This window comes from Pararge aegeria, chromosome 17 (genome assembly GCF_905163445.1).
Source record: "Pararge aegeria chromosome 17, ilParAegt1.1, whole genome shotgun sequence".
NCBI classification, from domain to species: domain Eukaryota; kingdom Metazoa; phylum Arthropoda; class Insecta; order Lepidoptera; family Nymphalidae; genus Pararge; species Pararge aegeria.
The window spans coordinates 14,965,185-14,988,107 of record NC_053196.1 but is presented as its reverse complement, the minus strand read 5'-3'; the positions used below and the strand labels follow the sequence as shown (position 1 = coordinate 14,988,107).

General features: G+C 36.0%; 3 protein-coding genes across 3 annotated transcripts; all 3 read right to left on the bottom strand.

The window, feature by feature from the left end:
• Positions 1 to 1,054: 1,054 nt before the first annotated feature.
• On the bottom strand, positions 1,055 to 5,752 carry LOC120630944. The gene is made up of 6 exons (XM_039900309.1): positions 5,649 to 5,752; positions 4,746 to 4,875; positions 4,559 to 4,664; positions 1,818 to 4,488; positions 1,348 to 1,491; positions 1,055 to 1,280 (listed from the first exon to the last, which is right to left on the bottom strand). Exons 2-6 carry the CDS (start codon positions 4,858 to 4,860, stop codon positions 1,065 to 1,067), a joined length of 3,252 nt encoding a protein of 1,083 aa, XP_039756243.1. The 5' UTR covers positions 4,861 to 4,875; positions 5,649 to 5,752; the 3' UTR covers positions 1,055 to 1,064.
• A 2,559-nt stretch (positions 5,753 to 8,311) lies between these two features.
• On the bottom strand, positions 8,312 to 12,634 carry LOC120630945. The gene is made up of 4 exons (XM_039900310.1): positions 12,582 to 12,634; positions 10,364 to 10,490; positions 9,418 to 9,511; positions 8,312 to 8,613 (listed from the first exon to the last, which is right to left on the bottom strand). The coding sequence occupies exons 1-4, from the start codon at positions 12,631 to 12,633 to the stop codon at positions 8,446 to 8,448; spliced, it is 441 nt and encodes a 146-aa protein (XP_039756244.1). The 5' UTR covers position 12,634; the 3' UTR covers positions 8,312 to 8,445.
• A 1,310-nt stretch (positions 12,635 to 13,944) lies between these two features.
• LOC120630946 lies at positions 13,945 to 20,847 on the bottom strand. The gene is made up of 3 exons (XM_039900312.1): positions 20,704 to 20,847; positions 17,275 to 17,480; positions 13,945 to 17,087 (listed from the first exon to the last, which is right to left on the bottom strand). The coding sequence occupies exons 1-3, from the start codon at positions 20,756 to 20,758 to the stop codon at positions 16,950 to 16,952; spliced, it is 399 nt and encodes a 132-aa protein (XP_039756246.1). The 5' UTR covers positions 20,759 to 20,847; the 3' UTR covers positions 13,945 to 16,949.
• Positions 20,848 to 22,923: the final 2,076 nt, after the last annotated feature.

Here is a 22,923-nt window from a genome sequence, read left to right as displayed (position 1 = left end):
AACGTAACGTCAGGAATTAACTTAATGTCTATGGCAGGTAAAATTTTATCAAAAACTCATTTAATAAAATAATTAATACAATGGGAATGTGAAAATGAACATATCACCTAAAAAAGCAACATTACACAAGTAAAAAGCAATTGTTTGGTTTTTCAATGAAGATCAATAGGTATAGTGTGCACAAATAAGTTATTTGATAAATCAATTTGCTAACAAAAATAAAACAAGGTTAAAACATTCCTGAACAGAATTAAGAAACAATTTTTACTTTAACATATTATTACTGTAACGTCAAACCTCGTGAACTTTCATATTCAAAGTACCTATCTCATTTACTATTTCTATTTACAAATACCTCGTGAAAATAAAAGCGTAAATGACGATTCAGAGTATCAACTTTTACCTAATAATACATCACAGGTTGATATATAAAAAGAACTAATACCTAGCACAGTATGTGGTACACAGAAGACATGGACGTTTGTATACATGGCTTGATATCGAGGCAAAGAACGTTTGATGATGCCGTACATGAACCTAAATTTGTTTCCTTAATACGAAATCAACACGAACAATTAGTATCTAATGAAATTAATTTAACAATAATTATGACAAGTAAACAAGATCTAATTACTAATTAATCAGAAAGAAAATAAGAAAAGAATTACGAAGAGAAATAAAAGTTTATGTCCTTTCTAGGAGCCGTAGTAAAGTCAGTTCAAAAAATTGGCAAGCACTTACAAATTAAATTGATAATCTTATTATTAGTTCCGATAACATCACTGACATTTACTAAAAAATCGTTTGACTAGATATCATTAAATAAATCTATTGATCAAGACATGGGAACATTTTTACAAGAAAAGATTTTAAGATTTCACCTTATCGTTCGCAATATGTTATTGAAACTATATGAAAATATTAATAAATAAAGACAATTAAATACAAAATAATAAGCATTCAAAAAATGAAATGTTTTTCAATTATTACTAAAAATTTATAATATCTTTAAAAATATTTTGTCAATGGAGTTATGATAAATGAGTAAGGGACAACGAATGAATTTACTTGTAGTTCTTTTCACGTTGTATAGAATCTTTTTTGAATTCATCCTTTTGTGCTTCAGCTTTGTGTGTTTCATTTTCTTTGACCGGCTTTTTATTTGCATCGCACGGTTTATTTTTTAAGTCACATTTATTGGAAAACTCTTCACTTAAAATCTTTTCAAATTCAATTGATACTTTGCTGACATTCTTCTTCATAACAATATCTGGATAGGTCTAAAAATAAATATATTTCATGTTATATTAATTTAACTGAAGTATATATTAGGACTTATATATTTACCTTGAGGTAGAGTCTGACATTATTAAAAATTCGTCTACAGTCTTGAACAACTTGATCATATTCGGTATAAGCGGAATTCTTTAGCTTTGTTGAAATATCATTAAGACACATTGGATACTTTACAACTTCATAAAATCTCGGTGCCTGCAAATTTCATTTAGTTAAACAATCATACAATATAAATAATTTGACAACATCGCAAGTAGTCTTACAAGTGTAAAAGAGAGCCTAAGCTCAAATGCGGTCTTGCGGCTCAAATTAGGTTGAAATGCGGTATGTGGACTTAAGTAACGGACTGAGAACTCAATCTCTTAAGAATCTTCTCAAGAGTCGGATTTCAAAAGTCGGTAATATCAGTCGGTAATGTCAGTAATTAGATTACTCGAATTAGCCAGTAAAATCGACTGATTCGCACTAACACGGATAAATTTATTATTAAGTAATTTACTTCAATAATATTATTCACATACCACTTTGATATCCATATCGTGTTCGATAAAAGCAGCTTCCTTTAACTGAGAGAGTTGATAAATTACCGATTCAAACTTTTTAACAATTGTGCTTGTTAAAGGTTTCTTCTTTTTAGGGTGATACCAAGTACCATACACAGCTACTTTTGGTTTTCCGCTAGTTTTCTTTTGATTTTCATCTTTTACATAATTCCCAGTCTGATCGAAATTAGGACAACGTGGGTTTTTTTTAATTTGATCATTTTTACTAGCATCTATGTCAGCTAGATTTTCGATTTCAGTGGAATTTTGTTCGTCGCCAGGTTTATGTTTTAATATATCGTCTGTTAAATCAACACTGTCGTCATTTTTATTTTGCATGCACTCCTGATTACTTGAGGTTTGATCCCACATTGACGATGTTTGTTTTGACATAAACTGACTAGACAAAAGTATCGCCGACCAGGCATCGCTTTGCTCAATATTAAATTTTGATTTTTTAGGCTCTTCGGTAGATTCTTCATTAGCAGTCAATCCTAATGCGTCGTAGAGCCTTGCAGTATCTGACTTTGATCCTTCATGAATAAAATCCATTAATTTTGGGGCTGACTGTTTAGCTGCTTCCCATGCTCGATCAGAGGTTATTATTTCCAGAGGTTCAATACCTCGCATATGGAAGCCGGGCACAGAAGGTCTTGCTAAGGATTTTTGGTCGTTTATGAGTATTTCATCAGCTCGTCTGGTCATTAAACACGGCCATGATTCTATATTATACTTTGGCTGAGGTGCTAATGTAACTTGTGAAAATGGATCTTTTACTTTTAAAGAAGACGTGTCGTCAGTGTCGTAAACGACATCTTGTGATGCACTTTGCGTAAACGGTATCATTGGCTCTGCTGGTTTTATCGGTACTTTATAACTGCCAGGCTTCATATATACTTTAGACATTTCATGGAACTCATCATTTTCAAGGTCAATAAATTGCACGGGGCCAGAAATATTATTAGAGATCGTCACAATACTCGATGGTACTTGAATATTGTGAATATGATGAGTCAAAAAATCACTAGATTCTTTTTGGACTATCTGACCCCACGCTGCAAAAAACTCCGTCTCTTCTTTAGTATCGCCACAACTGTTATTTTTTTGCAAATAACAACTTCGCATATCAGCGGCCGATGCCATACTAGGTATCAATGTCTTCTCAACATGACTTAAAGGAATCATTTTAGCTTTGAGCTCCATATCCCGACGTTGTAGTAAGTCGCAGGGCATATTTACCATAGTTGTTTGACTGGATGGTTTACCTAATTCAGCATCCATCTTATGTTTTAATTGTGTATATATATCCCTTTGATCAGGATGGCAAACACTTTCTACATTCCGATAATCAGGAACATTCGTAATCGTCCAAGATTGTCGCGGTTTTGTTTCACGAATAACACAAGGCTCACATTTGTACTGACCTTTTGGAAAGTTTTCGATTTCATTGTGTTCATTCAGGGGATAGAAATTTTGAGAACAATGTGATGGTACTACTGGATTTTTTTTATAAGTGACATGAGATCTTGCTGACCATGGGCTGTCACTATAATTTTGTGACACCGATGTAGATTGGTTTTGTATCCACGGCGGTTGTATTACACTGTATGGTTGAGGAGAGGCATTGATATGTCTAGGAGTAGTAACATGTGCTTTAGCTGGTTGAAATTTGTTTTGGTTTTGATGTCTAGGGGCTGCTGAATTGGTGGCATAGTAATTATGTGTAAAACTTTTTTGTTCCATTGTAAATCCGTGGTCGAGACATTTAAATGTCTTGTAAATATGCGTGAGCATTTCTTTCGTAACAGCCTGCCATTGCACAAAACACTCTCTGATATTTGGACTGTAGTATTTGTTTTCGATTCTCGAAAACGTGTCATGTTTTTCACTTAGTAACTCCTTCACTCCTTTCCAACCATCTAAAATTCTCACAAACGAAAATATGAAATTTTTTATCACCCATGGTATTCCTTGGGAATGCAAGTTTGCTACTGCACTATCTGGTTTCTGTACGTTAGATCTGGTTTTGGCACATATTGAGTGAATATTTTTAAAGCAAGGTCTATTATGATGAGCAATTGCTATGTTTTCAGCATCGGTGCAAGCTTCTATTGCCAATTGAACAATCTGATTAGGAATCTGGTCATGAATTACAATTTTATCCAAAGCTGTCAACAAAACATCAGATAATCCAGTAGATTTATTTTTATCTTCCTCAATGGGTGACCTTTTTTGGTTAGATTTTTGGTTACTCATGTCGTGTCTAGAATTTGGGTCAGGTATATTACAAAGCTCTGATACCATTCTCTCTCCTTCAGTAAAAAAATCTAAACTAGATGTAGATACAGATGTCAAGTTTCTTTCTCTATTTCTGGGTCGATCAGTTTCAGTACTCGTATCTTTATATCTTTCTTGGTACCGATTGTCAGCGCTATATGCATTTCGCTTGTCTTGACTTTTGACAATCTTTTTCTTTGCTCCAGTTCCGATAGGCTCCTGGTGAGAAGACCAGGAACTTCGTCTGTCAGCGTTGATATGATCGGTCATAACATTTGATCCGCTGTAGTTTGGTGCAGTCGGGTCAAACACTAATCCAATTAATGGTGAATTAGGTGGAGAACTAAACGTTGGTACAGAAAGTTGGTTGTATCTGTAAATGAATTTTCTTTTCAAATCTAAAACAATTTAAATTTTAAATAAAAATTGTTTAAAAAGGTCACCTGGTGTTTTGGTTCTCATAATTCTGACTTGCTGTGACTTCATAGATACCGGTTGCAACTCTGCTGTACGTCGTTATATTTTGATTTGATAAATCTCTGTTAGACCCTGCAGTAGAGATTTTAGATTATAAGGTTTTATTACGATGTTGTCTATTAATTTCCTTAATTCATATGCTGGTCATCTTACCATAATTCTTCTGGGTTCCGTATTGTTGTTGTGAGGGGAAACCATCTTGGCCACGCTCTGCGCCATCTCGGAATTCTCCTGATTTGTTTGATGTACCGCCACCATACTCTTGCATTTGGCTTGCGGTCAGCTGTCGGGAGAATAAAATAGCAGTGAAGCTTTTTGTGACAGAGCTCGCCCGGCGAAGCAAAACCGTCTTGCTTATTTGTCCTGCAAAGCACCATTGTTGCTATGCTGTGTTCCCATCTAAACGGTGTAATTACAGGCGTGTGAGGAATAACACAGGGCGGCACGGTGCAGGATATGTTCATTGCATGCCCAGCAAATGTTGCACTGTTTATAGACGATGATTTTCCGCTTAGCATCATTTTCATTCGTTTATATATTGCGCATAACTTATAAATAATGATAAAATTACAATCGGCAGTGATTTATATATTGCGTTATTTGAGATTCCCCTATCAAATTAAATTTATTTATTTATTTATTATTTATGAAGTGTACAAAGCAAAGCTTATATATTAGCTTATATCTCTATAAGACATATCTTTCAGCTACCCAAGGATGTAAGTAAGAAAATGTAAAATATAAAAGGCTTTAAAAGTTTTAAATCGTTGATTTGAGCGAGATCTAATGGGTTGGAAACAATCACATTCAACTTTAAACTATTTTAATATTCAACGGAAAGATTGAAGTGACACATATATTCAGATCAAAATCTAGATGGTGTCTGTAGCGCCATCATGTAGCATTTTTAATGTACTCATTGCCTATTTTCTCTTTTAATAAAAATATCCTTAACTTCTTGTTATTGTAATCACGATCTACTGAACAAAATCGGTCGTTAATAAGAAATAAGAGAGAAATTCAAAAAAATATCAGAAGTTAGTCGAATCTACTCACCGTTGAAATTCCGCTTTCTGCCAGTTCTGCAAGGCTAGTTCCTTTATTTCAGTGCATTGCAAGTGTATTTTAATCACCTATTTGAAGATACTGTGATGTGTCAAAATTTTTTCAAGTCTAGTTATATTAAGCTTACAGGTTACGTTACGGCTGGACTCGATTTCGATGTTTCAGGAGCACGGTTTTTGTCTTTCTTATTTTCTAAGTTAATTTCTAAATAAAAATTATAATCCTATTCGGCTCCTCGAAATGGAATGGAAAATGTGACTTGCCAAAAAATTGAAACCAACCATATGATTTCGTTCATTTGTTTCCTGACGTTTTGTCATTCGATTTTTACTTTTTAGACTTGACTTTCAATCGATTTGGATCATCCAAAAAGGTGTTGTTAATATTTTCTTTATGGTTTTTTTTTTTCAAAGTAAGATTCAATTTCTTTGTAATGTCTATTAGATTTTCGACGAAGAGGATATAAGCACAAATATTTTACATCTTTAGCGATTGAAATGAAATCGGATAAAATTGTTGGTTAAAATCCTTAACGTTCATCGATTGTTGTACTTCTTCGTACTTAAATGAGAGGAAAGTAAATAAGGTTGTTTATTTTTTCAGCTTTCAAAGATTAGACAAACTCATGAGATTACCTATAACAATCAGCACCCTCAGTTTATCAATATCCCACTGCTGGGAACAGGTCTCCTCTTTCACCATTATCATCATTTCAACCCATTACTACGGGGCACGAGGCTCCGTCCACAAGAAGAAGTGTTTAGGCTGTAGTCCAGTAGTAATTGGCGGACTCGACACGCCTTTGAAAACATTATGGAGAACTCTCAGGCATGGTTTCCTCACGATATTTCCTTCACCATCAAAGCATGTGATATTTCAATTGTTATAATGCATATAGCTTAGATGTGCAGGGATTCGAACTCAGTCCCCCCGAAGTGAAGCCGAAGCCCTAGCCACTAGGCTTTCACCGCTTCATAGGATATAGTAATTTAGATCTTAGAATTTCCTCGATCCTCCAATGCGGGTTGATGTACTTATCACGTTATTTTAATCATTATAAACGTAACTAGCGGCTGTACGTGGTTCCCAAGTGACGTTTGGCAATTTAAAACACAGGGCTGGTACAAAATATAACAAAAAAAATAGAAGGAAAACAAAACTTAAATTCTTCACTATTTTTATTTTATCAATTAATTCTAAAAGCAAAATATTTCTTGGAACACATTCGCCATTCAGGTTCGCCTATTCACGCTGACCCACGTCTTTGAGAATATTTTGGACAACTCTCAGGCATGCAGGTTGCCTCACGATGTTTTCCTCCACTGTTAAAGTTTCTAAAGTCATCCATACTAATTTTATAAAGCGGTAGTGTGTTTGTTTGTTTTTCTATACTCTAAGGCTTAACGTCGGAAACAAAGTACTTTAGTTGAAGGGACAGAGTGTAACATTGGCTACTTCTCGTCACTGGGAAACAAAGGATGCCCACGGGTTTTGTAAAAACCGTGATAAACGAGGTGCGGGGATCAGCTAGTTTTATAAATGACTAGCTGATGCCCGCGACTTCGTCTGCGTTTGATTTTGTTTTTTTGATGTGGCATTCAATTTAGTTGCAGTTCTAAAAAAAATTAAAGCATTCAGTAACGCTAAGCCTTAAATGAGGGATTTGCTGCCGTCCGCTGAGGAGTTCTGTCCTCTATCTCCAACCACATTCATCAGATCTACACAAAGTTTGGGCAAAATTAAACACATATTATTACCTCTATAGTACAAAAATAATTATTTAAATCGGTTATAATTTGTCAGAGTTATGGTATAAAATCGTCAAACACTTTCACCCCCTCTCCCAAAGAAACCGAGCTTAAGGTCGGAATAAAAAGTATCCTATATTACTTCTAACATTTCCAAAAACATGTGTACAAAGTTTCATGAGGATCGGTTAAGTAGTTTTTGCGTAAAAGCGTAACAAACAAACTTACATTGACATTTATAATATTAGTAGGGATAGGGATAGGGATAGGGATGATTTGAGACCACTAAGACCTCTTTCGTCTTAACTTTTGTATACCTGTACAGGTTTCCAGTAAATATTCGTCAGCACAATTTTTTTTTTTAAATATTTCTACAGGTTAGCTCTTGACTGCAACGTCACATGCAGGGCTAGCACAGGCAGGAGGCTAAATATATATCCTCCGATTATATCCCTGGCAGGGAACTAACGTTTCCACATGCTAAAGCACGTGAACATGGAATAGGCGAAGTTTATTACACATATATTATTTGGATATTATTTCCACTTGTGCGCCAGTGCTCTGAGAGTTGATAAAGCTGTGGGAGAAGACATTTTTATCCTTACCCCGGGGAGATTTATTCAATTACAAGTCCATTACAATGTCATATAGATTACATAATAATTATATTGTTCAAAAAGAATGTCAATCTAATGTTTACTTTTGAAATGGAACCCTGTGAGGGCGCTGTAACCAGATTGAGAGGCGGACTTATTATTGTCAATATTAAATATTCTCATTTAGGAAGTCATTTATTTTATAATAAGCTTTCTCCAGCAAGTAATGTTTTAAGGATTTTGTAAATAAGTTTATACTTTCTTTTTCTTTTATATTTTCCAGGATTTTGTTGTAAATTTTGGTGCACATGGGTTTGGGCCGGTGCTGTGGATTTTTAATTCGATGGAGGTAGGAGAGATAATTGTCTCCTGCCCATACTAGCCGTGCTGGTGGTAATTGATGACGCAGTCTAAGATGGTAGCGGGCTAACCTGTTGGGGAGTATCAAACTATATACACTATCAAAGTAAGACCGTTTTTCTGAAGGATTAATAAGGAAGATATGGTGAAGAGCATAGAAGCTGTCTGGCGGTGGGACCCGTTGCACAAGTCTGTTGAGCACGCGCAGACCTCCTGTCGACCTCCGTACCCAGACCGATGATAACAGGAACCCTGGTGACATACATTTTTATCATTTTTATAATTTTTATTAGTGTTTTTACTTACACTTGTTAAATTTTATGAATTTAAAATGCATATAAAAATTTTCGGAACTGACTGGATTTGAACCTGCGACTCTCTGGCTATCTCGGCTTGAGCGCATAATCCAATTAAGCTACGGCTCTCCTACCGTCGATGCCGAAATTAGTATATGCCTTTCACATCAGTCTTAAATAAATAAATAAATAAATATACTACGACAATGCACACATCGCCATCTAGCCCAAAAGTAAGCGTAACTTGTTTTATGGGTTCTAAGATGACTGATGAATATTTTGATTAATAATATACATAAATACTTATAATATACATATAAACACCCAGACACTGAAAAACATTCATGCTCATCACACAAACATTTTCCATTTGTGGGAATCGAATCCACGACCTTGGACTAAGGAAGCAGGGTCGCTGCCCACTGCGCCACTCGGCCGTCACAGTGATGGACATACGATGGCATGTTGCAGGACGTGCACCTTGAATGCCCTGTGAAGTGTTGTTTTGTTTATGTATCTGATCACTTCAAGTAAAACCTATGGCAGTAGTTTCCCAGATAAGTCTCAAAGACAGTAAATAATGTAACCCTAAAGCCTGTAAAGTAATATTTCGGTTTTCATTTACACATTGTATAGTTACTCCCCTTACCCATTTGTAAAGTCTCGAACCTTCTTCATATAAACAACTTGACATACATACTCACAAGCCTTTTTAACAATCACCTCTCTCAGGGTTCAGGAGAGTTATTCGTGGTGTTACCTTATATTTAGATTCGTCCCATCCACAGCTTCTTATGACTCTACCAGTTGGCACTTGACCATTGATTCCATGGTCTACGTGTTGGATAATCTTTCTGAAAGCAATAATTTGGTGATTTTTCTTTACGAATACTTGCATTGATTTAATATTGTAACTATTTTTACCAATACGTTACTTGAACCTTTAATGAATATATCATACTTTACAAAAATAATGAAAATATCGTTAACGTTATGGTATTTTATAGGTTAGGTATACTTCGGAAAGTGTGCTCAGGAATTTTACAACACTGTTCCTCCGGAATTATTCTAACACAGCAGAAGTAGAGATTTATGTTTTTTTTGCATTTTTCAATTTTATTGTTGCAATGCAATGTTTAATGTTGTTCCAGTCGAACGGGGCATGGTTGCCGGTATAATTACAGACACATGTGGCTTAACACCTACGGCTCAAATTGATGGATACAGGGCGTCATGTAGCAGGACGAGCTCCTTGTAAGCCCTGTTCCTGTGTTTATAGGCGGTGGTTTTCCACTTACAGGTGGGCCATCTGATTGGTCTCTCAACTATTTCTATTAAAAAAAATTATCGCTTTGTGGCGATCTCTTCCAAGCAACCTTAGGTTTAAGAAAACCAAGAGAAACCGATTGGTGGGGTTATATACTCGTATTTATGAATAATTACACACTAATAATAAAGATTACACACATAAAATAATAATAATATTAATAAATATAAAAGACAATAAACTAATACTATAACATATGATATATTCTTAAATACGAGTACGAATAAATCAGCAAACGTCCCCCTGATTGAAGTGCTTTCCCCCCCGAAATAAAAAAGGGTAGGTACTTAGGTAGGTTGTACTCGAATGGACTGGTTCTAGTCTAGCAATAAAAACATGGAAGACGGTTTAGAAAAACCTGCTAAGATTGTTATATCACCTGCAAAGTGTATGAGTTACTCCTCGGTCATGATCGGAGCAGTTCCGCTTCAAGCTCTCCGGCAGGTTGGTTCCCGAGCACATGGCGTTGATGGCACTATTGCATTCGTAGCAGACTATAGCGGATCCTGCAACACTAAGGATGGTCAGAGTACGCCTTCTTTCTTCTTTGTCGTTTACTTCATGACAGAAGGTCGTGTCCGGATTACAGTTCCTTCGTAGCGATTGTTTAGAGTATGCCTATAAAGGCTTAAAGAAAAATACCAAGATCTAAAATACAGTTGTATTCATTACAACTAACACATTAAACTTAATTGTATGCTTTTCTAATTTGCCCCAAAATTTGGACGTCGATGTTAACGATAAAATATGCGTGAAACATAAAATAATAACATCTATGTATAAGTGTTCAGTACCTGCCATATTTTTTCCAAAATAAAGAATTTCAATTTGAATTTGTCTTTTACGACTTTTTTTTAACTACATAGTTCGTGAAATTTTAAATTATACTTCCCTATCTCTATCCCTACAATATTAGAAATGTCAATGTAAGTTTGTTTGTTACGCTTTCACACAAAAACTACTTAACCGATCCTCGTGAAACTTTGTACACAAATTTTTGGAAGTAATAGAAGTAACATAGGATACTTTTTATCCCAAAATTAAGCTCAGTTTCTTTGGGAGAGGGGATGAAAGTGTTTGACGATTTTACACCATAACTCCGACAAATAATAACCGATTTAAATAATTATTTTTGTACTATAGAGGTTACAATATGTGTTTAATTTTGACCAAACTTTGTGTAGATCTGATTAATGTGGTTGGAGATATAGGACAGAACTCATCAGCGAAAATACTTTAAAAACAAAATCAAACGCAGAAGAAGTCGCGGGCAACAGCTAGTATATTATAAATGTGAAAGTTTGTAAGGATGGATGGATGGGTATTTGTTACTCTGTCACGCAAAAACTACTGAACCAATTTGATAGAATTTTGGAATGGAGATAGATTATACCCTGGATTAACATAGGCTACTTTTTATCCCTGGAAAATGTACAGTTCCCGCAGGATTCATAAAAAGCCAAAATCCGCGTACGAAACCGCGGACAACAGCAGGTATTCAAAATTTTAAATATATTATACTTATACTTGTTAATCTCACAGCTACATGTTGCAGCTCACGTTAGATAAAGCACCGAATTCTGTTTCCAAGTATTTATTCCAAATCGACATTTACAAATTGCTGGCTAGAATATTTATGATATACGCCTGACAAAGTTTCTTCCGTAGTACAATAAAATGAAAGCTACAAAACACAAAAGTAGAACTAACGACATCGGAAGAATGAATGACTGAATGAACACTTAAACAATCATTCAAGTGAGTGGTACGCGTACCGAGATTCAAAAGCCATATATAGAAGAGAAATGTAAATTGTAGCTTTTATGTCAAATGTTGCCAACGTTGCAGAAGCGCTGATAGCTCAGTGGGTAGGAGCTCGACTTCACTTTCAGGGAGCCGAGGTCGTATCCCAGAACGCACCTCTAACTTTTCTAAGGAAAACATCGTGAGGAAACATGCATTCCTGAGAGTTCTACATAATGTTCTCAAAGTTGTGTGGATGGAGTCCTCCAATCCACACTGGGCCAGCGTGGTGGACTAACCTGATGTTGATGCCAAAGTAAAAGTCGGAATTACTAAATGTCTTATTTTTATGACTTATATGATGTATGTCGGTACTCAGAGGTGTGTGAAGTCTACCAATCCGCACTTGGGCCAGCGTGGGGGGACAAGGATAAATGAATGAATGAATACACTATTATTGTACACCAAAGAAAAAAGTAGTTACAGAGATATACACATAGAGCAAGAGAGTACAATTGGGTGGCCTTACCGGCTACCGCTACATAGCGATTTCTTCCAGGCAACCAAAGGCGCTAAAGGGAAAACCTAGAAAAGACCTCTTTATTTTAAAAAGAGACCCGTGTCCTGTAGTTGTTCGGTAATTTATTGACAATGATGTTGATTATGATGTATATCGTGATATATAGGATGATATATGTAGGCATTGTTAACATCACGAGGGGATTTCTACACTAAAGAAGAAACTAAAATAAGAAAACTATACCTAATTGAAGTCCGTTAAGTCAACTCTTTCAGCAATGGAAACAATTCATTAAACAAAACAAAAAATAAATACAAATAAAGTCTTGACCTACCATAATGTATGAGTCCAAAGAGTATCACAGTTGCAAGACCGGAACACTTCATGTCTGCACTGCGGGTATCTCACATCTGACTGCGTTAGAACTTAGACTCAGCATATAGCAACAGGTTAAAAGCTGTCTGAAACTTATCTATACTGCAGTGTACGGGTTGTGTCATATCTAAACGAGGATATAGAGAGGATGTCACTCATTGAATCAGATGTTGCCGCGTAACGGATGGACGCAATTTAGATCGTTACACAATTAAGGTAGTACAAGTATTTGGGAGTTGAAATTCGACTGATACTTTGATTATTTTCGATAGATTATACTCTGGCATTTATGATTCTGGTTTTGAGTGTTGCAAAGTTTGTATAACATTCTTTAACATTTTTATACTCTTACCTATTTTCCTTTCTTCTCCACTGCCTACGGTCACTGGTAGCGATTCTTTTCCTCTTGTTTACCGTAATTTCCATTCCTCTCCATCTCTCCGACTCCCTAGAATCACTGGTAGAGATCTCATATAAAGATAAGTGTTTCTTTATTCAAATCTTTTCTTGTTTAAAAAATAATTTATCTAGTTTCATTTGAGAATATATTTGTTTACAAGATCTTCTTGTTAAGCTTCTTCGTTTGCAGTTTTTATGATATTTTGGTCTATAGGCTTCCATAGTGTTCTTTTATCATTATTTCTGATTACAGTTGTAAGAAAAAGTGTTTAACGGGTCACTTTTTGGGTCGAGCTAGCTACTAAGTGATGTACCACATGGCACTGTATGTTCCATCTTGCCACTATAGGAATATCCATATTACACAGACGTTGTCAGGCTACATTAGCCTTTAAAGTAACCAAGGCATTTTTTGTAATAAATCGTAAAGAATCATGTATTAATGCGAATTTAGATAATTTTATAGGTAGGATTATTCTGCAACACAAAGAAATCAAAGACAGAAATATACTTCATGGATAAAAAAATTATACCGTAAAAAATAATAACTGCCTGCTTGTCAAAAATGGGTATGAAAAGAAATCTATAAGAAATTCTTGAAAAAAAAACTAAATATCACCATTAAAGTTAATATTAGAAGTGTCTGGTATAATTTAAAGATATTTTCATTTTGACATAATATAGTTAATTATTGTTAAGTAGAAAATTTAAAAATCTATGCTTGAATAATAATGATATTAATCAATGCAAATGTACCGCAGGTAAAAAGACATAAGCCTCATGATATATTAATAACATAGTATTAATAGAATACAATGGTAACATCCTGTGCGTGTTAATTTATACAAAGCCAGTTTTCTATATCGTAAAAATCTTAGATAAGAAATTTAAACAAGTTTAAGGCTCAAAATAAAAAAAGCAAGATAATGAAAAACGTTTAATAAATACTCGCAATTAACAAACACAACAGTAAAGCTATTATTGCACAAGAGTGCAATAAATACAATGTTATGTAATACATGAAAACGTTGGTAATCTGAACTGATTAGAGCATTAAGGAGGCAGTGTTATATTTGACGTGTTATCTTCTATTTACAAACCATCGCTAAGTTGTGCATCATTAACACTGTTTTGTTAGTACAGTCGGTGATAAATACAGAGTGTATTTAATTCCACCTGCAATGTCAAATGACAGTAGTCGAAAGATAACTAATTTTTTACTTAGAAAACTAAAATAATAGAGTTAAAAGTCAAATTTTTAAATGACTCATAATTTAGTTCGTTTCAAGAAATATGATACAAAATGAATTCAAATTGACGACAACGATACAATTCAATGACAAAAAAACACTTAGACAAATGTAAACGCTTAGAACGGTTCTCGATATCAGATCTGCACTCTGATTTGTATCTGAGTTGTCACCAAATTAAACAAACACTTTAAAAGTTGCCACCAAATAACCTGTTGAATCCATATTTTGCATTCTGAAACCTAAGTGACCAATTGAGTTCATTTCGACTCGATTGGCACGTACAATTACGTAATGCATAATAATGGTTTGGACATTATTTGATGGCCACTTTCCATAGTGCCTAGATAAATTTAGTGTCAACTGAGATACAGTCATGTTACGTCAAATAATCATGGTTTTCTACATTTCTATCGCTTACCATCTATGGTTACTCTGGGCTACGCCAGGGGTGATCGCAGATACTCTGTCAAAGATTGATCTATAGTTCTTAAAAAAATGGCATCGAGTGATGTTTTGACTTAAGGGAATGTACGGAAATTATTGTAATGAGTTATCCGTTTGGTACATTATGCCGTAGTTCTGAGAATCTAAACGAAAATTACGATTTGTAGAGATCAAATCAGAGAATCAATGTCCGTATGTAATAGATATAACTAAATCCTTGGCATATAAATCTGTGTTCACCTGTACAGTGTCGCGCTAGTTCACTAATAGCATCAGAGTAATCAGCCACCGTTCCATTAAGCATAAGCTATGACCTGGTCTAGTTTTCCACGTCGGTAGATGTGATGGAATAAGCTTATTTATTGTTTCAATAATGGCTGTGCTCATGAAAATTTTAGTAGTATGATACAATGGGTTGTATTAGGGTAGTATCTATAAAATACTGTGCGTCCCAGTGGAGCGGTTTGCCCCATTTTGGTCAATTTGGGTACATTGCAAGCGCAGCGATAAACAAAAGACTTTGTGAAATATAGTTACCAGCCTTATACTTGATTGAGAAGCTCTCCCGAAGGTTCTAAATCGAACGGCGACCTTCTCCCATATTCTGTAACTTTTCCGATAGTTTTAAACAAGATAGTGATATGTCAACGAAGTATGCTAGCGGCTCTAAATTTTGCGTTATATAAGACAATTACTGATCAACCAGCCAGATAAGTTACTGAACATGGGAGCCCTCAGTTCCATACAGAATTCATAAGCTAACTTCGGTAGTTGTAAACTTGTCGCACTTTTTGTATGCAAACAGGGTTTATCAAGTTTTTGGTGTGCCAAATATAATTGTGGTTCCAACATTTAAAGAACTGTGATTCTCTCAAAATTTCCCTGGTATCAAGAGGTGCCATAATTGTAATCAGAGCTCACATAGTTGTACATCACTCAGGACAAAGATATTAGGTGATTTAAAATTTATCTCTATCGAAAATAGATTTATGCTTGTTCACAATCTCACATCATCATTCATACCTAGATTATTCAGAAACATCTTTATCTTAATTATTTATTACATTCACGCATCAAGAGCATTCCTTTCCCTGAACTTCTCTTGCAATTTGCACGATTCGTTCTTTGTTAGTTTTACGATATTGCCAAGTCCGTACAAAAAATTATATGCATTACTTAAAATAATATTAGCTATGGAACCACCTTTTAATGTAGTATTATCAAAATTGTTGATATGCATCGATGGTGATCTACATTGGTTATATATCTAATTTCTACACTTCCTTTGGTAACTAGCCGCTCCGATTGATTTCTAGTAACATCATCTCAAAATAACATAAAAATTATATCTTAGGAATAATCGATACAGGTGCATGCATTTTATCAAAATCAACCGGTCTATTATAGACAAATAAAAGTAAGTAGTTGCAATCGTTTTGAGTTAAGCTAATCCATTAGAAATGCGGCACACAATTACCCCCCCATTTTAAACCACCTATTTATATCTACTTCTGCATCGGAAGAGTTCCATTCATTCTATAGAAACTCGCATCTAAAAATTAATAATATAATTTACTTCCTAATATATCTACAGCCTAGTTAGGCCAAGTACAATACAATGTACAAGACTAGTGCTTTTAGGCCAGACATTTCAAGATTATCTGGTCCAACCTCCGAAGTAATTTATAATGTGTAACTTTTGTTTGGACGCAACAAGAGTATCTAGTCCGGAAATCCTAATAGGAAATAAATTGTTATTAGAACATAAGAGTAAATCCTTCCTCAATAATATTTTGTATCTACTATGGAATCCTTGGAAAGAATCAGGAAAGCGCAACTAAGATCCAAGTTCTAAGTGAAGCAACACTAATTCTGGTTCTATGTGGTTTATATGGTTTCTCATGGAACTAAGATATTTTCACAGTTTAAAGAGAAAAAAAAACAGAAGTGCCCAGATCTACTCACATAACTTAAATCCATATCAAATTGACCTAGAATAATGGTTGATTTTCCAAATAAGTTAATTATTTTCTGGTGCGTTCAAAAATCAGAGATCTCCGTACAATCATTATAATCCCTTAGATTTATGTCTACAATTCTTTCTAGTCCACTTATCCAAAGTTCAAATAACTTGTCCAAGGATTTAGGCTGAATGGTGCCTGTCAGTCGCGACATTGTTATATTAGTTTAAAGGTAGATAACCTTGAAATGTCTTGGTTTTATGAGGTTAATTAGAACCTTAGTAATGCGAATGTGAGGAGCATTAGAACAGTGGCTACTACCGGCACGGATGCGGAATTACAACCGTCTTCTAAGCACGAACACACTTCCTGTCTGCCTCCAAAACCTGAGCGTTGGTAGCAACGGCCCTGCAACAAAGGGATTGATCAGTAAAGCTTTCACAGCAGTTGGTAAATATAAGTCAAATGAAGTTTCTACATAATTTTATCTGAAATGACGATCTGTAGAAGTTACTACACTTTGCAACTTATCGAGCTGGGAAATTATACCCGGTTAAAGCAGACTAATGGAGGTTTGGGTCTAATGGTTTCTTACCTTGTAGCTGCTGTCATCCCATCCGCAGCCCCTGATGACACGGCTGTCTGGAGGCATGCCGTTCATCTCGAACTCCACAACCTGGGAGATCTTTCGGCACATGGTGTCCTTGGGGCTGCATGGCAGGCGGAGAGTGTCCGGCAACTTGGTCATCAGACACCGCGAATCGTTGTGGCTGTTGCATTGGTAGCACGTTATTGCTAAACCTGAGGACAATGGACATTGGTTATTATTAATATTATTTTTGTACAGTTACTATAGGATAAAGCGGCACACCAGGTACGTAGTAAGTCCAGTCTGGGAGGTCCATCTCTGTACAATTAGAACTTTCCGGTATATTTAGGTAGAGATGAAGGCAAGACGGTATGATCATAGTACCGTGGTGAAGGGCCCTGCTCTGCGTGTATTTATACGTTGGCAGTATATTTTAAAAAGTGAAGTTTAAAGAACTAGCAGATGGCTCACCATGGTAGGAAGGAAAAAATCATGTATAAACAGAGCAACTCTTTTTACAATTAAGCTTGGTAAAATACTTATACTCCACACCAAACAGCTCTTCGGCAATGTACCCTGTACGGAGACGTTGACTTTACAATTCATTGTAATATATTATGGATTTCCGCAAAGTAACAACTGCTTCTATCCAATACAATCTTGTTAGACGGACGATAACTAAAATACCCCCTGGTCATGGATCGGATTTTGAATCTTGGTTAAAATTTATGATCACGTCGGCAACAAGGTGTCGTGCACTCGTCTGGTGTTCTTGCAACGTTTACGCTCTAATCAGTCTATTCCATTTTCTTTGTTCAATGACCCTGTACATGTAGAATATGTGTATGACTGGGACATTGTGAAACGCAGTCCTAAGCAGGAAGAACCTCTTTTAGAACGCCTGGAAAACCGTAGGTACATGAGAGGTAACAATCAAAAGCCGCGCCTACTTAGCCTACCTGTAGCCTTAGTACAAGATTTACTCGCTCGCCATTGAGGAGTCGTTTTTGAGTATTGAAATCTGTATCGTCAATATAAAATGAATCTATTGTCACTAGCTTTTGAGTCGCGAATTCAGTACTTCCGATTTTTATTTTACAAACGTCCTGTCAAAAACTCGAGGGAAAGCATTGCAGTCAAATTTGTGCGTTAATTTAATACAAATAAGATTCATTTCACACCGATGTTCACGTATTTCCATACTCGAAAACGACTGCTCGATTGCGTGCGAGCAATTTAGTACTAAGGCTATTATGCCGCGTTATTCGATATTCGATTCGGATCGTTACCAAGGTCACGGGGGCGTTCGGACTAAAAAATTCAAAAAAAAAAAAAAAAACAAATTCATTTATTTCAAGTAGGCCTACTTTATAAGCACTTTTGAAACGTCAAGTATGTATGTTTGTGTGACTCTACCGCCGGTTCGGAAAGCAGATTCTACCTACTACTAAACAATGATTAGTCCAAAAGTCCACCAACAGTCAGATTAACGTCGAACCGAGCCGAGGGCCGAGCCCTCGCAGGAGGCACCCTCGGGTCGACGTCTCCCACTCTGCCCCCGATGTCGTCCAGCCCTGAGGCTCTCCTCATGGCGACCTTTCGCGCTCGCCCCACTCCCCCCGTGTGACGCCGTAGCAACCCATCAGGTGGTTATCGGCAAGTGTCCATCCGAAAATCGAATCGTTATTCGATTTGCCACATTTTTTCATTGAACGTTGAGAGAACGAATTAATAATGTTTGCAGTGGAAGAAAAAGACATCGGTCGCTTGGTAACTTATTGGACAATGGCGAATCATTGGCTGACATCAATCTGACATTTGACAACCTCCTATAAAGTCGGTTTAGGTATCACCGGGCTATGATGTAAACTGGACAAGACTTTCATCCTCCACCCCGTTCAATACTTAATGATTGTTGATGGTATTGGACCTACCAATGCATAAGTTTAAAAAATGTGTTAAAACACATTTATAACAGCGAGGTTATTATACAATTGATGAATTTCTTAATGACAAGGTTGCTTGGAAGAAAATGTCTGGCCAGAGGAGAATATCATGGCTCTACAACTTATGACGTCCCCGTTCTTGAACAGCGATACGTCATAAGCGTGGCATCATATTCCATCAAGACGCACGAAACGTTTTTTATCCACGTTCTTGACACGTACTGGATGTGAAACGCCCTCCCAGCAACTGTGTTTCCTGCCACGTACAACTTGAGTAAGTAATCAATAGACTTTTGCTCAATTCAGAACCTTAATTTTTTCCAAGGACCAATCAATAGACTTTTGCTCAATTCAGAACCTAAGTTTTTTTTCTAAGGACCAATCAATAGACTTTTGCTCAATTCAGAACCTTGTATCGTATCGCTGAACAGACCAACCACTAGACAAAGATGCGATAATCATGCTGTTGATTGTTTACAAATTTTAGGGATGGACAAACGCACTTTCTGAGATATAATCCTTCTCTGTAGAACCTGCCTTCTGAGCTGATGATAGAATCAATACAAACATACAAGTTTCACGTTTCCGCGTCAAACGGCTTTTATCCAACACGTATATACCAGCCCCATCATCCCTTAAGTAACTTAAGTAAATACCAAAAACCTTAATCATTGAAATAATACGAATAAGAGCAATGTAACAGATACAATTTTTCAATCAATGCATATACTTATTCTAAAGGATACCTATAATTAAAAAGAAAATCGTTGACCTTGAATTATCAAAATCACAAAAGCCAAAAATTAGGAACTGAACTTATGACTTAGATGCCATTCACATCCCTTAACCATTGGAGGTATTGAGACTTTTATTAAGGCTCTCCCTTAAAGGGAACTCGTAAGCAATTTAATACATCTTCAGGTTCTTTGTATGTCTGAGAGTGCTCCATAAAATTTCTCTCGCTCCGGTTTTCTGTGTGTTTTAGAAATTCGTACAATTAGTTAATTTTTAAAATGGCTGCGATCAAACTGTTTGTACAATGTACAGACGTTACATTATTTAATTAAATTTCTTTTAAATATTGTACTGTAAATGTAGCATTATGTATTGTGCTGAATAAAATGAAATTGAAGTTAAATACTAAAAAGCGGTGATGGCCCAGTGGGTAGGAGCTCGACTTCACTTTCGGGGGCCGATTGCGAACCCCAGCACCTGTAACTTTTCTCAATTATGTGCGTTTTAAGTAATTAAAATATCACTTGCTTCAGCGATGATAGAAAACATCGTGAAGAAACCCGGACGCCTGCGAGTTCTCGATAGTGTTCTCAAGGGAGTGTGAAGTCTACCAATCCGCACTTGACCAGAGTGGTGGACTACGGCATAAACCTTTATCATCCTTAAAGGCGACCTGTACATAATGGACTAATGGGTTGATGATCAGAATGATTAAGATAAACTCAATGGACCGTGACAGAGCAAAACCACAAACCTTGCTGTAGTAAACTGCATAGAACCGCCAAAAAGCAAATAGCCCCGACCGCCATCCTGTCTCTTTGCTCGTATCTTCCGACCGTACCGGTTTAAGCCACTGCGTACCGCGCGCGCTTCGCCCAACAACTGACTGACTGCGGGAAAATCTATGACCACTATAGTATTATGTTACACTGTGGTTGCACTAGCCCTCAGTTTCTGCGATACTGATCAAATCAACGATTCTGACAACGGCTAAGTCACTGGCGCTATGTAATCACGGGCCACGGGGCTGAAATCTAAAATGTCAATGAAGAACCAAACAGAAATAATTTAGTCCGAATTACATTTATTTTAATAATTTTTAAGAGGTTTTATTGTAATATGTCCTGCCTCGGAGAGCTGATTAAGACTGATAAATGCCCAGCGGTGTAGCTGATGGCTTAAAGACTGATTATGTAATGACCAAGTATTTCGTTACATATGGTACACTTCTTCAAATCTTAATTACTAGTCCGAGTCCTCGAGATTTGTTGGTCAGGGGCCATAAAATTAAAGTCTAAAATTCTTTAGGCAACTTAGTTATCCCTACTAATATTATAAAAGTGAATGTAAGTTTGTTTGTTACGCTTTCACGCAATCATCACGAAACTTTGTACACATATAACTGAAGGTATTAGAAATTAGCTCGGTTCTCTCGGGAGAGAGGACGAAAGTGTTTGACGATTTTACACCAGGCTTAGCTATAAATACATAAAGTGCTGCCACATTTATGAGGCACATGTCTTTCGAAAGCAAAAACAAAAGCGGACGAAGTCGCGGGCAACAGCTAGTCATATATAATATCTTTTAACGATGTTAATCGAAGCTCAGGGATGTCATGACTATAGGCACCCCAGGGCCCATCTGGCTTAGGGTAGTTACACCACAGGTCAAAGTACTTATTAGTGCCTGATTCAGTAACCTTTCTAATTATTTATTTTCATGTTATCTCCATTTCGGCGACCCAAGATAGAAGTGATCGTTCTCAAGCAATCTGATCATCGTCTGAGAAACCGGGCGTTTAACTATCATACTTACCCAGTAGTTACCTATGATCGAATGAGCCGCTTATCCAATTGATGTAACACACGGTAATACATACAAATTGACTGATATATGTAGGTGCCGGTGATGGGGCAAATGTGAAGAATGTTAAAGGGCCAGGACACCTCTTTGTGTGACCTATTTTGTATTTAGATTGAAGGTTAACAGCCCGAAAAAAATAATCTTATGTTTTTTTTTTTTTATATCTGCCTCGTTGGTTAGCAAGTTAGTCTACGGGTCACAAGATCCCGATCCGCGATTATCGGAACAGGCCAATTTTTTTTTCAATTATTCTACTACAAAAAGCAAAATATTTTTAAAAATCAAATGATTTTTTTATGTTTCAACTTTATTTTTATTTTATTTTATTTTTGCTTTTTGGTTATTAAATTCCAAGTACTTACATATTCTTTAGGTTTAAGCTTTTGTTTACCGTTCACCGTTGAAGCAAGTGATATTTTTATTACTTAACACCACCACTTAGAAAAGTTAGAGGTGCGAGCTGGGATTCAAACTCGGCCCTCCGAAAGTGAAGTCGAGCTCCTACTCACTGCGCAAACACCGCATCTCGTAGTCCATTAAATAATATAAAATGGAAATGGGCTGGTCACGTTTGTAGAATTTGAACTCCAGGTGGGCTAAACGAATAACTGAATGGATACCTAGAGACAAAAAAAAGGCACAGATTGGATGACTAAGTGCAAGGATCGGGATATTTGGAAAAACTTGGGGGAGCCTGCACCGATGAGGCGACTTCTACCTTAAATTAGACCTTATGATTACACAGTTTAAGACATCGCATAATTTATATTATACTAAAAGCTTTATACAATTTTTTATCAAATAAATTGAAAATTAGTAACGACGTTTAATAATTCCCAATATCTGAATTGCATGACAATTGGGCGTGGTACAGTTAAGATCTACATATTTATCTGTAACACCTATTTACCTGTATCGGCAAATAAATAAAAATTTAAAATTGATTTAAATTTGAATTGAATTGAATAAAAATGTTATATACGAAAAATGTTATATCATGTAATAATGTATTAGTTTTGGTAGAAGAATAAAGGCTCTTTATTTTATTTTATTTAGTAGTCAGTAGTATTTTATTTAGTTGTAGGGAAGCGGCGATGCGGGCGATGGAAAG